The 18,271-nt window shown below is 40.6% G+C and overlaps 1 protein-coding gene across 2 annotated transcripts; it reads left to right on the top strand.

Moving 5' to 3' along the window:
* The first annotated feature begins 1,112 nt into the window (after positions 1-1,112).
* slc44a2 (solute carrier family 44 member 2 (CTL2 blood group)) lies at positions 1,113-17,663 on the top strand. Of its 2 annotated transcripts, none has more exons than XM_070926806.1 (22): positions 1,113-1,149; positions 7,155-7,203; positions 7,295-7,368; positions 8,111-8,195; positions 8,363-8,447; positions 8,542-8,643; positions 8,765-8,825; positions 8,961-9,087; positions 10,147-10,230; positions 10,570-10,682; positions 10,772-10,903; positions 11,007-11,106; positions 11,629-11,721; positions 12,224-12,308; positions 12,450-12,712; positions 12,865-12,959; positions 13,450-13,553; positions 13,636-13,709; positions 13,819-13,889; positions 13,983-14,071; positions 14,171-14,255; positions 16,804-17,663. In XM_070926806.1, exons 1-22 carry the CDS (start codon positions 1,113-1,115, stop codon positions 16,911-16,913), a joined length of 2,118 nt encoding a protein of 705 aa, XP_070782907.1. In that variant the 3' UTR covers positions 16,914-17,663. The 2 variants fall into 2 exon arrangements, with proteins under 2 accessions (XP_070782907.1, XP_070782898.1); XM_070926797.1 differs by lacking the exon at positions 16,804-17,663 and adding an exon at positions 14,500-15,053 and having other exon boundaries at positions 8,542-8,658.
* Positions 17,664-18,271: the final 608 nt, after the last annotated feature.

Below are 18,271 nucleotides of genomic sequence, written 5' to 3'. Positions count from 1 at the left end.
GAAACCCGATAACATTTTATACCTTTAAATTATTCATTGATTTACCTGTGGACCTACACATGACACTTTTGTGGTCAAAGGTGTGGCAGAGCAGTGTCTCAGTTCACCTTCCAGACGGTTGAGTTATGTAAAAAAAAAAACTGTGTGTGTGTGTGATAGTCTCTTCTACATGTCTGTCTTTCAGAGGAATTTGTCAATTTTATAGGAATTGTCGTCAGAATGTTGCTGAGTTGTTTTTTTGCTTGGTTTTTGTACACCACAGAGTTGCTGTAGTGTCTGTAAGAGTTGAGTGGAGCAACACAGTAAACAGCAGGTCAGTCTTTTCTCTGCTATGGTCAGTTAAACCTCTCAAGAAACTTATAATGAAACTGTCTCTGTGATCAGCATTTGAATAATGTATTTGGTCAATACTGAGCCAATTTTGATTACATTATAAACTATATAATTGAATCTATAATAATGAGTCATATTTCATACACTGATCATTTGTTTTGTATGAAACAACTTTCACTAAACTGTAACTAAAGCTGCCACATAAATACAGTGTAGTAGAGAACAACATTTCCCTCTTGATTGTCGAGAAGTATAAAGTGGCATAAAAATACTAAAGTAAAGCACAAGTAGCTCTAAATTGTATTAAGTGCAGTAGTTGTGCTCTTTTATTTGGGTGTATTTCTCTCACACACGTGCACACATAAGGTGCAAATAAAACAATTAAAAATAACTCTCTCTGATTTGATGTCAATAATGAATCATTTCTTCATTTCAAGTATTTCTAAACGCATTATGTCCATTAGAAACACATTAGTCCTCGCAAATACATTCCGTTGAAGTAGCGGCGAGACAAATGTGTTTGTCCCGCTCAGCCGCACTCTGATTGGCTGTAGCAGCTGTCAGTTCCCAGGCTCTGCGCTCTCATTGGCTGGCTTCCCTCTCCGTTAGCCTGGAATGCGCCGTCCTTCAGTTCGGTTTGGGATGGTCTCTCTCTCTCCCTCTCTCTCTGTAGCTGGAGCAGCCAGCCACTATTATTGATGTTTTTTTCCTGGACATTTCCATGGTAACTGCCCTGTCTAAGGTCTGATCAGCCGCGAGGAGCCGAGCAGTGTGTGAGAATGGAGCTGGAGGAAAAAAACCCGGACCCTAAATACGGTAAGAACAGGTTTATGTGACTGCTTTCTCCTCGATCTTTGCTTTTTCTCGAAACGGGCGAAGAAATGGAAACAATGACTGCAAGGGATGGATGGGTGTGGACCTCATGGGTCTCATGCAGATCTGGAGTCATCCTCATCCTCCGCAGCCGGGTTATCAACTAGAGGAGTTCCTATCTTTGATCCCCCCCAAAATTACGTTGAATTAGTCTAATTTGTCATTTAACAATACACAGTGAATGAATGCAGCATGCTGTAAATGGGATGTTGTGTTTGGCTAGCTTGCCTTATTATTATAACAACCTGTATTACAAACCAAATATAGCTTCAAATGAAACCAAGACTACACAGCTCAACCTAGTTATTTATTGTTGGTAGGCTATATGGCTTACTGTTGGATGACAAAGAAAAGTAGGTTGCCATTCAAACAAGGCCTGTCTTGATAGGCTCATATTAAATTGGCTTCATATTCAGGTTATTCTGTACTGCAGGAACCCACAAAAACAGGCCACAGAGGAGAAGCAGATAGTATATATGATTTATTGGTTTTCCCTCTGGGCTCAAAAACCATTTGGCGTTCTGTACATTGACAAATGGTCATTTCATCCACAGATACTTCCACAAACATACAAACACATGCACTTCACAGATGTTAATTGCTTTTGTTCACGCTGATTTTTTTGCATTCACATATTATGGAAAAAATTCATCCTCCTATACCAGCCTAAGACATGACTCATCGCTGATTATTATGTGTGTCACACATGCATTTTGTCCACAGCAGCCCGGTGTGGTCTTCTTGCGTCTGGGCTGGGTTGTTGTTCATATGGACTGTTGAGTCATGAAGTTTTCGCAACCAGTGTTATTCTTGCGGTAATACCCCATGTCAGTACATGAGAGGATGGCCATAGACGGCTCAAAAGCAAACCGCAGTCCTCACAGTGGTATTCCACTGGGAAGACAACCCTAATGCTGTCTGACGGTTGAGTTGTTCCTTCTTTCACAATGTAAGATGCTCCCAACAGCACACACCCACAATGTTAAGTGCACATCCTCTCTAGTCAATCCATGGAGCTCCCTCTGTGGAGCATTTCCTTGTTGCTTTCCTGTTACCATGTAAACAGCTCTTCTTCCTCGGCTACCCTCCCCCATGAAGGCTAAAAGGTCAAAAACCACAGCCCTTTTAAACTGGAGATAAAGGTTTATACAATGCATACACACAATACACATTCCAGCTCCCCAGTACTCTTAAACAGCAGTTTTTATTAGCAGAGTTTGACCTGTGAGCAGTCCCTGGTTGCGTGCTACTGTTACTACTGCATTTTCCTTCTGACTAGGCCGGTGTGCATGCAGGCAGGCAGGCTGCAGCCTGCACTGCCTGGGCCGTGTTCAGCCTTGCCTGCTCTACACACTCAGCAGACACAGTCAAGAGGATTCCAGTCAATATCAAGCTGGCAGACACTCAGATGCATTACCACACACACTGCATGTACACACAGCTACCACTGCTAAATGTTTTACAATGAGCGCTTGTCATTTGGGTGACTGTCTGAAAATCAGACAAACTGTTGCTGTTTGATCCAAGCTGTTTCTGTGAGGAGTAGAGAGAGCATTTAGTTCTGCAAAAAGAGACTTTAATGAGTTTCCCTTTTAAGAGTATGTGGGCCAACAACCTCATTAGTAGCTGTCAATGGGGAGTGTTTTTGAAGCAGTAACAGCTTCTAAACACAGCAGTAGAACAGTTTCCCCTATATGAATCATTTTTCTCTACATGCCCTAAATAGAAAGATAAAATTGTCAGGAATAAGAGCAAAGGAGACCAAATGTACTTATGATGTCTCCTTGCATGTACAGCCTGCATCTACACACACATGCACAGCCACAGTGGCTACTAACCCATTAAGGTAGCCAGGGAAGGGCTCATTTGATAACCCCTCTGGGCCCATTAGTGAATCATACCGGTCATGACATCATCGCTTCCTTTAACACACACACGCACATGCACACGCGCACACACACACACACACACACACACACACATGCATACAATCGTGACTAGAAATAAATCATATTATCAGCAGATGCAGATTCAATTTAAAAAAAGAAACAATTTCATGATTTTACTGAATGCTGTTAAGATCAGTAAGGTTTGGCAGATGTTTTTAACTTCATAAGGACCTGAATGCAGACTGAGATCTGAGGTCTGGTAGGCCCTGTGGGTTTTCACCATCAGGGCCCCCGGAGTATGTAATGATCTACCTGAGGAACCCAGGCTACCCAAAATTAGGGAAAAAAACAACATAAAAATACATACACAACAAATCTGCTGGGATGCTTTTCAGCTCAATCAGAGATTGTTTTGTGGCACAAGGCCGGCAAAGAGCCGCCTGTTTCTCCAGCTGTAATGGAGCTGTGACTCTCACATTCGCAGATGGTCCTACAAATGAAAGGCTGATGGAAAAATCACTTTCAATGTTTAACTTCTTCAGTAAAGAGAAGGAGGAAATGTACACACAAAGTGATGGCTGTGAGGGAGAGTAAGACCAAACAGCAACAGCAAACCCTTTTAACGTTTTATATAAATACTATGCAAATAATTGGTAATAACCCGGTTTCTAACTGCAGCCAGGAAACTGAACACCACAGCACTCGGTACGCTGTTATTTCATGCAACTCTTATGTGCCAGAATTATTATGGTTAACAATAGTCACTCTCAATAATTGAAATCTATAACTGAACTGAAACACACAATATCCCATGACTTGAAAAACACATTTAGATCACAAAACATTTCTTAATGAAAAATATAGAAAATAAAAAATGAAAAATAGGCTACTGAACAGCTTCAGAAGTAACTGTACAGGCAATATTCTTGGCATGTTTTAAAACAACAACAAAAATTCCAAAACATGAATATCAATATAATTTTTTATAAGGAATAGTTTTGGGAAATATGCTTATTCATGTTCTTCTGTTTTCAGAGATGTTTGTAAAGATTAAACAAATGAGATATAACTTGTTAATTAGCAAGCTGGTAGGCTAATCTTGCTACCTTTGGACAGAGTCAGGCTAGCTGTTTCCCTCTGTTTCCAGCCTTTATGCTAAGCTAACTTAAGCTATACTGTCTCCTGGCTATAGCTTTATATTTAATGACAGATATGAGAGTGGTCTTAATCTTCTCATCCAACTCTCATCAGGAAAGCAAAGTAAGCCAATAAGCACCTTTCCCAAAATGTCTAACTGCTCCTTGTTGATATCAGCCTTAAAAATCCAGTATGTGTTGGGCTCCAATACAGGTTAAGGAAACTGTTTTTTTTTAAGAGGATCAAGGTTGAGTTTGTATGGGCAAGGACATGGCACTGTGTATGTAACAGGCACATGCATGAGGCCAACAGTTAGGGTTGTATTTCATGCTATGGCATGCTGTCAGTCCATCACATGGCAGCAGAAGTGGGCAGCCCAGCCCACAGTCATGTGACACCAGAGAACACATAGGGCGGTCTTATCTCTGATGTACAGACACACGCAATACTTCATAACCAAATCATTGTCTTAACAATACATGAAACCATTGTTTAGGAAGTAACGTTAGTACTGGGGGGGCGGTCTATGTGCTGTGACAAGCTGGAAAATACAGCTTAAAGTAGAAACAGGAAGCTGGGAAAACATTGACAGAGAGCCATTAATCTTACCGGATGAGGGTTAAAGAGAAAATTGTATAGAAGTAGTTTCATAGTACTATGTTTTTTTCAAAACCCATGTCAAGTGCTGTGAGAGTGATATTTCTTTGGTCATGTGACCAAGGTGCTCTGCATGCAGGTCCACACTGTAAAACAACTGTAACAAGGAAACAGTGACCGCAGTTTATCATGTTTATTCAGTGGATTGAGTTGAAGCCTAAAATAACTGCTACGATGCCAGAGTGAGAGGCTGTTTTGATTTCAGAACATGTCCCAATACTCAGATGTCTTTTTGTCAATTTTGGCAGCAGCAGGTTCACAGGCGCCACACGTCTTTGTTGCTTTTGCTGCTCCTCTCTCAATTCCCCCATCACTACTGTTTTTGTTGCAATTCCCCTGACAAGTGCTGAGCCAAGAGACCAAAGAGAGAAAGAGGAGACAGGAGGTGAAGGCAGAGCTTTGAGTACACCGAAAGAAGGAAGTGAAGAGGTTGAGGAGATACAGGAAGGACCTTAAGAAACAACTGCCACACATAGCACACTGAGAGAAATTTATAGAACTGTCCATGACAGGAATTGAGACAGAAACAACGACGGAATGACAAAATACGAAAGACAAGGTACTGTAACAGTCTGCCCTGGCTAGATTTATGATGAACCGAAGGTTAATTTGTTGCTGAATGTCTTATTGACATTATTTAAGCTTGTTAGATAGACTGCTGCTGCACTAACTAATGGCTCAAGTATAGTTTACTAATTGTGATGGTTAATGGACTGCTAGCTGTCCAGTGACGTCTTTGTGGTGGTGCCAGTTGTGCCTCTGCAATGTGTGGGCTCTGTGTGTGTGTGTGTGAGTGTGTGTATCCTGTGTATGTGTGTGTGAGTTTATCAGCAGCGGGTGGTGTAGCAGACATACTGTATATAAACACTAGGCACTGACAACAAGTAGCTGGGCTCGCCACTAACTCCCACTTTGCGTCTGTAACAGAGCATTTAAAGAACAGTTAAATGCTGCATCATCATGTGAATTATATTATTATTATTATTATTTTTATTATTATTAAGGCTGCGGCAGACACTTACAGTAATGTGACAGGACGTGCGACATCCCAGAGTCTGGTTATCTTACAAGAGGATGTTCTGCACAGGAGATTATGTTTCTTCTCCAAGCTGATTTCCTGTATAAAAACGCTTTTTGATGTGTAATTTAGACGTCAGAAAAATGGCCGATGAGCAAATTCATATTCATTGCTCTTTGGAAATGTTGACTGGCAGTGTTAGCTCATGATGATCTCACTGCAGGCGGAGTTGATTGGTTGATGTTTCTCCTCTGCCGTGTCTGAGGTGTTTCCATGGCGGCTGGCGATGTCCACGGGGAGCTCACTTTCGCCGGGGAGCCATTTTGTGGGTTGACAGGCAGAAGAATCCTTTTGTTCTGGAGGATGTCCTGTCTTTGTCAATACATGGGCTTACACTGCTATATTCTCCCATACGCAGAGCGCTCTTAATGTGCCTTACTGTACACACTAATAAAGTATGAATCACTTTAAATATAGTGTAAAATATTGGAAAAATAATCATAATAGCTCAGTTTTAGTTTTGATAAAACTATTAGTGATACATATATAGCCATATAGCACTTCAAAAGTACTAATTGAAAAACTATTGAACAATGTTTTCTTTTGGCATTTTGCCTTTTTTATATCTCAGTGACGGTACAGATACAGACAGGAAATGCAGGGAGAAAGAGAGGTGAACAACAAAGGTCCCCACAAAGAAACATTGTGTTCTTAACCACGAGCCCACCAGACACAATGTTAGTGAAACCTCAAGGGATGTTTGATGTTAGGGGAACCTTTCCCTTTGATTACCAAATAGTATTCAAATGACTACATACCTGTAATACTGTTTGGCGGGGATGATATGTAGAGACGTTGCAGATAAGTTAATTACAAGATAAACATTGTTCACAAAATGTACACTTACTGCGCTCATAATCCAGCAATGACATTTACAGTATACAGAGTATCCTTCATATTTTAGTGTATTTTTAGTTCTGCTTTGATGACATTGACTGATGGTCACAGAGAGAGTTTATTGGCCAAGAAGGACAGCAAAGACCATCCGCTGTTCCTATTAATATTGTGATATTAATTTCAATATCAGTTATCAGGCCAGTGTGACGGGTGACCTACATTTACAAAAGCAACTTTTTTACCAGCAGTTGGTGGTTAACAGGTTTGCATGTAGTGGTCAGTGGTTAGCCACTCAAATTCAATTTGTAGTTGGAGACAGTAACATGCTTGTTGTGTCTTTTTATCCCCAGGGGAGTCCAGGAAGTTTGACCCAAACTTCAAAGGGCCGATTTACAACAGGTGAGACGTGTGTTTAAACCTCTGATCATAATTCTATTTTGTAGTACAAGACAGCACTAACAATATTCTGCCTCTCCTCTCCTCTTGTCAGGGGCTGCACAGACATCCTCTGCTGTATTCTCTTCATCTTAGCCCTGTTGGGGTACTTTGCTGTTGGCATCCTCGGTGAGATTGATCTTCCATTACTACAATATGTACTGTTTCATTGCTTAGACACTTAAGCACTTAGACACATGATTTTAGAGAAACCTCACTTTTATTTTTGTGTATTATTTACTTATATATATGGTCTAAACAACTCTTCTCCAGTACAACATGGTTAATTCGCCACACAGTTTTGGCTATCTTGCCTTCGTCAGGTTGGTGTATAAGGCTGTTCCCAGATTCCCAGAGTAAATATTGTTTTTTGTAAAACTTTTAAAAACATGATTGTAATGTTGTATTGTATGTATACTTAATATCTATGGTGATCACTGATCAGTGGACTATACAGGAACAAGGACAACCTGAGACACCAGCCTGATGCAGGCCAGATCCCAAAAGATGGGACTGGTTAACTGGAGAAGAGTTATGCGACGTGTTTTATATTTTGATGGACCTGCATTGAAGGTCACACCGGTCTGCGCCTCACTGTGTGTGTGTGTGTGTGTTTTCAAAGTTAGAAATTGTTTACATATTTAAGACATAATGCTTTGTCTATCTGCTTTCCCAGAATGCAAACCTTTTTTACGTGCTGGAGTTTTATTTAGATGTTGCCAGCAAAGAGATAATTCATGAATCCGAAATCGCAAATGTGTCAGAAAACATATGCAAGAACAGTATGTGTGACTTCCCAGTTTTAATATTTATTGTTGTTTGATCTAATGTCCACTTTTGTTCTGAATGGTTTTAATGCTTCTCCATTCAGCCTGGTCTCAGGGTGACCCCAGGAAAGTGATCTATCCCACAGACAGCAGGGGGCAGTTCTGCGGACAAGCTGGAACACCTCTAGAGTAAGTCACCAGACAACATGAACATGATGTCTACAGTATATGTGTCCTTGGAAACCTTTCACATGCAGACTGTGTTGTGTATTTCAGATAATGATAGGTTACTCTAATCTGATACAGATATATAATACAGGCCAAATAATACTTACTTTACTGTTCTTACGCATCAGGAAGAAGCCTCTTCTGCTCTACTTCAACATCCTGAAATGTGCCAGTCCCCTGGTGCTGCTGGAGTTCCAGTGTCCCACCACTCAGGTCAGAAGTGATACCTGCTCATCTTTTATTGCAACATTTTTCTCCTGTGTAACAATCACGTTAATTGTCATGATTGTATACTGTTTGTGTCTAGTTATGTGTGGAGAGCTGTCCTGACAGGCATATGACATTGGTGAAAGCCAAGTTAGGCAGCAAAGAAGACCGTGAATACTACAAACAATACTGTAAGGAAGGAGTGGACTTCGGATTGGTACGTATTCAAATCATTTGATTATTGACATTTTATACATGCTTACGGTGAAATGTGCATTACAGTATGACAAAAAGTACATTGAAGGCTGTATGTCATGATTCAGAGTCCTGCTGAGATCCTGAGGGATGGCTTGTGTCCTGCCATGCTGATGCCCAGTAAAGCCTGTGAGTGAGAAGCATGTTCTTCACCTCCTAAACTCACTTAATTTTCACCCACACTACAAGCTGCTGTGTCTGTAGGCCGGATGTTTCTGTGTGAAACTGAACCAAATAGAAACAAATCATCTCCTCCCTCCGCAGTCACGCGTCGCTGCCTTCCTGCCTTGGGAACGTTGAAAGGGGGGGTGGTGGTGGTGGGCAATGAGACCTCTTTTGATGCTGGAGAGGGCACCAAAGTCAATGCCACAGATGTGCTGGAGGCATCCAAGTGAGTCCTTTTCACTGTATGGCAACAAACATGTACACAGAAAATATGCTGATATTTTTCATTTATATTACATTTCGCAACTCTTTCTGTTTGATCAGTGAACAATTTGATCAACACACTGGTACAATCATGTTATAATTGTAATTTGCTTGATAAATCAGCTGAATGCAATGGCCAGTAACCTTTTGAAGTTTGAAGTTATCACTTTGTGGTCTCTGAAGCTAAATGTCTTGTCTTCATTTTTTGACATTTTCAAATGATTCATTGAATAATCACATTTCTTTATTAGATTAATCAGTAAAAATGAAAGTAACCTTTGCTTTTAAGCTCAAGAGAAAATGCTGTTAGGATGGTTAATGAACCAGTTCAGACTCACACTCATCATACATCTTGCTATGCTGTGTCAGCTGACAGCCAGAATATCACGTCCCCATCATATCTCACTGCAGTAATTTGATGTCCTATTATGCTCTTGTTAACTCTGAACGCTGTGTCTGCCACAGTGGAGGCCTGCTTTGGTTCTGCTCTATTTGTATGCACCCTGGAGGGTCTTAACGTTATTCCCACTGGGGGAAGTAGCAATGCTTCCTGCATGTTATTTATCAAGATGATGAGTATTACAGGCTGTTATGTTGTATTCTTGCACCAGACAGCATCCCAGTGCTGAAGAGTATAAAGCCAATGTGACATGACTAGCCTAATAAATTAGTAACATAAAACATTATTTCTTTGTGGCGAGTCCTAAAGAATGAATTGCAAACTTGTATCTATTATGCAAATCAATGAATACGTTTCAAATTAAATGTCTAAATCTGCAATTGTCTCTTTTACCAGGTAACTCATTTTGTACAGCAATATCGAACAGCATTTTGTTCTGAAAAATGTATGTTAATTGTTAAATGTATGCTGGTGAAAGCTGGTTAGCGTTAGCTTGCAGACTAAATACTATAACTAACTGTTATACAGCCATGCTACAGCAGTATGCAGCATATCATTATTAACATTATTTTTTTGGACTTGAATGGTGATTTGTTTGTAATTCATTTACTTTCGTTACAGGAAATCAAATGTGGTTGTTGAAGCTCGCCAGGTGGCCATGAGAATCTTTGAGGACTACACTCAGTCTTGGCACTGGATATTGCTGTAAGTCTCTCCACTTTCTGGTTACAGTAACAGAACAGTGTTGTGTAGGACATCAGTACAACACAAGACAAAACGTCAATTATATACACTGGTAAAAAAACAAAACAAAACACATTATCTTTCTTATTTACACATTAACAGGTTATTATAGCCACTAAACAGATTCAGTCAGCCAACCTACTGTAGGTATCATGGCTGTTAAATGTTTTCACTTGGTATATGAAAAGGCCGACTTCAGCTGTGCATGACAAAATCAAAATCACAGGCAAAAACGCTGAAAGACTCTTGTGTTGTTAACTCTCAGTATGCTAAAGCGTGTGATGTGTCCACCCTCTCCAGTGGTCTGGTGATCGCCATGGTCGTCAGCTTGATTTTCATCGTCTTGCTTCGATTCTTGGCCGGCGTCATGGTGTGGGTCATGATCGTTTTGGTCATTCTCGTCATCGGATATGGTAAGTCTTCAGCCTCGGGAAATGATAAAGTTGCTATCTGCTTTGATTCAAATGAAAAACTTCTAAATGTTTGGATTATTTTTTTTCAGGGATTTTCCACTGTTACATGGAGTTTGCGAGTCTGAAGGGAGAGCCGGGCGCTGACGTCACCATCCGTGACCTGGGACTGCAGACGGACTTCTCTGTCTACCTGCAGATCAGACAGACTTGGCTGGCCTTCAGTACGCACGCACACACACACACACACACTTTCATTCTTTCATACATCTCTGTATGAAGTGTTTATTAATCCTGTTAATCTAATCTGCATGCACTGTTTTGCAGTGATCATCCTGGCTATTGTGGAGGTCATCATCATCCTGCTACTCATCTTCCTCAGGAAGAGAATCATGATTGCCATCGCCCTCATCAAAGAGGCCAGCAGGTCAGTCTGAGCTGGTTTTGAATCCCCGTCTGCCACTGTTCATCTTCTTTTCACAGCTGAGGTAGAACAGTGGCCAGACCTGCTCACATATTTTAAAGCTGCATTAATCAATATTTTTACAATGACAATGGATTAAATAACTATGTGTAATGTGAAAGGGGCCTCAGCAGGCAGCAGTTTTCATCACAAAGCTCGGATAAACCCACTATAGTCTACCTGCTCAGCACCAAACAGCAGACAGACACAGTTAGCGGCTAGCTACTGAAGATTGTGGAGCATCTAGCAGCTAAAAAGCCAGATATTTCCCTCAGGACTTGGTGGAGACCAAACAGAGCTAAAATGAAGCTGAATGTTGGACTAACACTCATAGTGGCCAGACACACAACTCCAAATGAATGTTGCTCTATGTCTGTGCTCTATGCTCTGTGTTTCTTTGTTTGGGAAACTCTCCTCCTCCATAATATTTGAGTATTGTATCTAAACTTGTCGACATAATGTTTCAATTGTTGTTTTCTTTTTCAGAGCTGTTGGGCACGTCATGTCTTCACTGTTCTACCCACTGCTGACCTTTGCCCTCCTGGCCGTGGTGATTTCTTACTGGGCCATCACTGCTGTGTATCCTTTCGTTTGTCCAGATGTTGATCAAAGATGGCCATATATGTGTGTGTATAGATAAATGTGGCAATTTATTGTTATTCTGTCATTTATTCTTTTAATTGCACAAATTAAATTTGGATACAATGAAATATACATGTAAAAGGAAGTAAATATTCTATGCCATTACTAAAAAGAGAGAAAAAAAAGAGATAAATACCTTAATTGATTAAATGGACAACCCGACAATTTTAACGATCATCTGTATTAATTAGTCAATTAATCCACCAGTTAAACATTTAGTCCATCACATTTACCGCTTCTCAAGACTGTATCCTTTGTATGTATGTATGTATCTTCCCAACTCTAAGCTATTTGTTTATTTTTTATTTTTGCCTACTGTATTAGGTGTTTATGACATGTTTCCATAAATGTATTAATAGATGCAGATGACTCCTGATTGTGACCTTTCCAGAGATCTCCCCCCTTTTGTTGACATAATCTCCTTGACTGAACTGACCAGTTTCTTGTCCACCTCTAATGAGCAGGTGTACAAAGTGTTCAACAACTCTGAGTGCGAGTACTCACGAGAGACCTGCGACCCCAAGGTATGCTATTAAATGCCACTGCCACATTAAATGAACTGGCTGAAGATGTGTGGGGGGGGTTCAGCCAAAAAAGCAAATGTTCTGCTCATACTTCACACCTTTTCATCATAGTTTACTGTGTACACTTCTCTCTTTCTCCAGACATTCAACATCTCCAACGCTTCAGCTCAGTGTCCTGATGCAGAGTGCCTGTTTGCCTTCTATGGTGGGGAGACCCTCTACCACAAATACCTCATCCTGTTCCAGTTCTACAACGTCTTCCTCTTCTTCTGGTGCGCCAACTTTGTGACGGCCCTGGGCCAGGTCACTCTGTCGGGGGCCTTCGCCTCATATTACTGGGCCTTCAAGAAGCCTGAAGATATTCCCGCCTACCCCATCTTCTCCTCGCTAGGACGGGCCCTCCGGTTAGAGGCTGAATTTGTATTTGTGTGTGCAATCTGTCTACTTATTTTTTTAAACGTGTGCAAGTGGAAGTGGGCGGGGTCACCCTACTTGTGTAACAGAGAAAAGAGTGCTTTATGCTCACAGTTGGCTTCTGTTCCCTCCTCCTGTCCAGATACCACACAGGCTCTCTGGCTTTTGGCTCTCTGATCCTGTCTATGGTCCAGGTCATCAGGGTCATTCTGGAGTACCTGGATCAAAAGTTGAAAGGTCAGAAGATTGAACTTCAGAACAAGATGACTGACTAAACGACTTGGTGTTGACTGTGTTTATAAGCATTTAGGATATTGTTGTTAAGCTGGTTAGTCTTGAATCCTGGTTTTGGATAGAAAGATGAGAATAATGCAGGTTATCTAATACTGCAATCATAAAAGACCTGGTTAAGATGCCTGGACACATTGATATTCAGTGTGTTACAGAGGAAAATCTTGTACAGTATTACTGCTATTGTTGGTGTCAACATTTATTTATTTCCCTCACCTACTTTACGTAGTTTGCACATTTCATACAGTTAACCTTTTCACATATTTCCACACCTTTTTTCACAAGGACACTTACAGGGTTTTTGAAGATGCATGTAACTCGGTTTAACCAAAGTTAGACCTGAACACAGGCAATAAGTAGATGATGCTGTGGTTGTAAACACATCCGGTCAGTCGTTCGTTGCTGTAATTGAAACATTCTCGCTCTCAACCTTCAGGTGCTCAGAACAAGTTTGCTAAATTCCTGCTAAGCTGCATGAAGTGCTGCTTCTGGTGTCTGGAGAAATGTATCAAGTTCCTTAACAGAAATGCCTACATCATGGTGAGTTCTTGTAACTGGACATATGATAGATGTTGGGCCTGCTCAGGTTTTAAAGTGGTAAATTGTTTTTTTTCTTCTCCAGATTGCCATCTATGGAAAAAGTTTCTGTCCCTCAGCTCGAGATGCCTTTTTCCTTCTCATGAGGAACATTATCAGGTGGGATTTCATTACATTAATATGTACGTTAAGATGTTCACATTTTAAGCTATTCTTAGCCTTGTTTAATTTGCTAATATACTCTCATATTCTCTACTGTGCAACACAGGGTGGCTGTTTTAGATAAAGTGACTGACTTCCTGCTGTTTCTTGGGAAGCTCCTCATCGTTGGAATTGTTGGTAGGAGAGCTTTTATTTTTAGATCAAAACTGGAGAGATATCTGGCTGGATCTCTACTTTAAATCCACGAATACACTTTTTTTTCCTGCACAGGGATCTTCTCTTTCTTCTTCTTCTCTGGAAGAATAAAAGCAGTAGAGGAGGCTGCTCCATCTCTGAACTACTATTGGGTGCCGATACTGGTGAGAGACATTATATTTGTATGATCCTTAGTTTTGAGCTCACCTCTGGGCTTTGATGCCACAGCAGAGACCTTGATGTATGTGATTTTCTTCACCTAGACGCTGGTAGTGGGATCCTACCTCATCGCCCATGGCTTCTTCAGCGTGTACGCCATGTGTGTGGACACACTGTTCCTCTGCTTCTGTGAGTAACTTTGTATTCAGCCAGATCTCCTGCAGATCAACTCTCTTCTGCCACTCATACAACTGTCTCAAGCTGAGATGCTGGTTTCTTCTTCCTGCCATGTTTCTGACTCTTCTTCTCTTTGTCTCATTCCTCCCTTTACTTTATTTTCACACACTCCCTTTATTTCATATTTTCATTTTCCCCTAATTTTCCATTAACCCAATCAAAAACACAAAATACGCATTCCCCACACACGCAAAAGGTGAGGACTTGGAAAGAAACGATGGCTCATCTGAAAGGCCTTACTTCATGTCCCCTGAGCTGCACGAGATCCTCTCCAAAACCAAGAGGCTGGAGGAAGATGGTGACGGCGTTGAGCAGGCAGATTCTGCCAAGCAAGCAGACGAGGTGAAACTGGAGGAGGAGACCCCTCTTCAGCAGCAACAAGACGGAGAGATCCAACTGAAACAGCAGACGGTGCTCAAGCAGGACAACGAGGAGGAGCAGCCTCTGCAGTCCAAGACGGATGCTGAAGAGCCAAAAGAGGAGAAAAATGAAGAACAAAAAGTCAGCGAGGCAGAGGAGGCTGAGAAGAAAGAAGTGGCTGAGAAGAAAGAAGAAGCAGAGGAGAAAGAAGTGGCCATAAAGCAGGAGTTGAAGCAGGAGGAAAAGGCAGAGGAGGTGCCGTCTCCAGCTATGCAGGCTGAGAAAGAGGAGACTGGTGAAAAGAAAGAGGAAAAAGAGGAACCGCAGGAAGAAAATCCTCCCTCTGCACCACAGGAGTAGACCTTAACAGTAATGTAAGGGCAAATAAAAGCAGGCTTGGTAAACCTCATAAAGCATAAAGAATGAAAGAACTGTACCTACAACTTTGTGATATGGACCTGTTAAATGTACGGCATACAACAAGCTAACATTTCCGATCGCCTTGCTATGTGAGTGATGTGACGTCCAGCTGGAGAAGGCTGTGGTCGACGTGTGAAGGTTGAAGCAGGTCAAAAGCCCAGTGCATCTCTGTAGCTTGAAAAAAAATGCTCTCTTGTGTTGGTTTTAGAACAGTGTTGGTTTTTATATTGTGAAGATCTGTAGAACCTCGTGAGTGCTGAACCTGTGCCTGATTACTGTCACTAATATTTGTTGTCTTAATCCTGTTAACGAATGCACTACAGAACCACTAAGTACCCTGTTTACAGTCAGAACAAACACATCTCATTCGATGGTGAATCTCTTTCACTGTTTACAATAATACCAGCTGACGCCAAAATGTTTCAGACATATTTGATATACTGTATAAATATTGGATCTTTTTTTTTCCTATGGAACTTGTATATATACAGTAGTGTCTATTATGTATTGTTTGGCTTCGGTCTTGTAGAGATCCTGGCCAAGATGGGATCCCATGTATTGTATTGCCACCTACTTGCCTTGGTATTTCGGTGCAGTGATTGTGTCGCCATGACGCAGCCATCGTGACCTCTCTACAGACCCCCCCTCCCCGAGTTGATTACTGATCCCACCGGCCTTGCTCTGTCCCCTCTCTCTGTCTCTCTCTCTAAGTGCTGCATGGTGTTGACATGGCCTTCTGAATGCTCGCAACTAACATCTAAAGTCTCTGGATGCTTTTGTACCTTTTTTTCTTGTTTGTCACCTTGTGAAAGCTGTAAGTTGATTTTCCACTGAAGTTACTGATGACATTCCATATTTATTGGATGTGAATCTCAATTAAAGGTGATTGTATTTAATCACAGTAGTTCTGTTATGGGTTTACACATGAGTTTCAAGGTGGTTTGGCATTTGGAAGCAGGTGAGTTTTCATGTCCAACAAAGTCAGCCAGGACTTTCAGGGGCACTCCAACAATTTTACATGTTAAAGTCACTTTACTGTTGTATCATGTTTTCTGCGGCTCTGCAGGGGGCTTTCATCAGTCTGAGGAAATTACTCTGTAGACATCACTTCATTAATCACAGGCTGGGATTGGGGACTTTAAATCTTTGACATAAAGCCTGTTACAAACTGGGGGCCCTGGAGTTTTAAAGGTGTGGGTATTTACTAACGAACAGATTGAGTTAGATTATGACTTTATGATTTAGAGCAGTGGCTTGTGACCCCTTAAAATTAAACAGTGTCTACTTGTGACCCCCAATCACAGGTTATGGACTTTGTTGATTTGTGAACAGTTTAGCCAAACAGCGAGCGGAGACAGACAAAAAGGGAAAATCTGTGAAAAGTCAGAAAAAAAAATCTTTGTAACAGAAATATGTTTTTTTTCTTCTTATCCCTTTAATCATCTCGTGGCCCCTGAGGAGTAACACCTCCTGAAAATATTTTTTTTGCTGACCTCTAGTGGTTTATCGTCTCACCATGCTGGAGTGATGTACAGGCGTACTCCAGGACACTGTGACACATGAAGTGCAATATTAAATTGCTGGAGTACCCCTCTGATTCTGAGCTGAAAGGCAAAACAGATAATAGATAGACAATGCATGAATACAAGAACAGTTAAATCACTGTTCACATGCTGTCAGGAAAAATGTTGTTCCTTAACTGCTTCTGTCCATGTCACAGTGGAGGATCTGGAGCGCAACGATGGATCAGCAGAGAGGCCGTATTTCATGTCGCAGAACCTGCTCACCCTCCTGAAGAAGTCCAATGAAGAGCCCAAATCTGTAGATTAAGTCACAACTTGGTGTGTGTGTGTGTGTGTGTGTGTGTGTGTGTGTGTGTGTGTGTGTGTGTTGTTTTTAAGAAGAAAGGGAGTGCCATTTCCTGTGCTACATTATATATGTACAGTATGTTTGTGCCTTGCTATCAAATGGGATTCATTCATGTTGTCTGTATAATATTATTGATCCTTTTGTATTTTGTTACAAAGCCTTAAGCCCATTGTTTCTCTGTACTTGCCCAACAAGAAGGAATAGGGGAGCTCCAGTTACAGATGATAACTAGTTCATTTAAGCCTTTAAAAACGAATGTTTTCCTTTTTCATTGTACATTTTGGTCTTTTTTTGCCGGTTTGATTTGAAGGGTCCAATATCTTTCAATGACATCTCCACTTTATGGCCGATGTAGCCTGTTGATACATGAGTAAAGCTGTGCTTTATCAGTTTAACTAAGCATACTGCACTGTTTGTTTGAAATCAGCTCACCAAAGCAAAGTTGCTAAACTGCAGGAGATTAAAAGCTTAGTATGATACGCAAAGCCTTTTGAGATTACACATGACCCAAGTGGTTTAACTTAGACTTGCAGTCTTTATTTTTTTAATAATGTGCGTGTACTTTTTTGTTCATACTCTCCACTGAATACAAAACATAGCCATGATTAATATGCAAATTTTGAGTTTGTAAAAGTTTGACATTACCTTTCAGTTTGTTGTCAACTAATTAAAGTTTGAGTTGCCATGTCAGTGTTAAAAACAAACAAACAACCTTCTTAGGTTTATTTGAGTACAATAACAAGTGGATTACTGTTTGCTTTTATCAGTGTTGTCCATCTTACGGGAAAATTGTTTGATAATGCTGACAAATAACATTTAAAATGTAAAATTAAGTCATTTTTGAAGAATAGTCAAAGGGATATGAAATAATAAGAGCTTTAGATATTTTAGATCTACTCAAGAGTCATGCATCTACAATTTATAAACATTCATAAATGAATATGTGTTGTGTAATTTCACATAACATATAGTTTCAGGTATGAAATCTGTCACGTGGTCATAATCAGGCAACGTAGGGCTAATAGCCATACAAAGTTCACAAATTGTATATTTCAGGTTGTATGCTTCCTGTAGTTATCTATATGGAAGCCTGTAGTTATTACCTTTTTTTTTTTTACAGGAGCTGCATACTTGGAAGTTTTTAACAGTTTGGTGATATTTCTAACAGAAAGAAACTGCATTTGGTGGTGGAATGAAATATTTAGTAACTAAGAACAGGAATTTGGACCTACATTAGTTAATGAATTAATGAATTTATTACATAAATACGCATTTTCATGGAAACAGATTCAGGTCACTGTTGCACTGTAATTGAGACT

The sequence above is a fragment of the Enoplosus armatus genome, chromosome 2 (genome assembly GCF_043641665.1).
Source record: "Enoplosus armatus isolate fEnoArm2 chromosome 2, fEnoArm2.hap1, whole genome shotgun sequence".
Classification (NCBI taxonomy): Eukaryota; Metazoa; Chordata; class Actinopteri; order Centrarchiformes; family Enoplosidae; genus Enoplosus; species Enoplosus armatus.
This window is presented reverse-complemented; position numbering and strand designations above follow the sequence as displayed.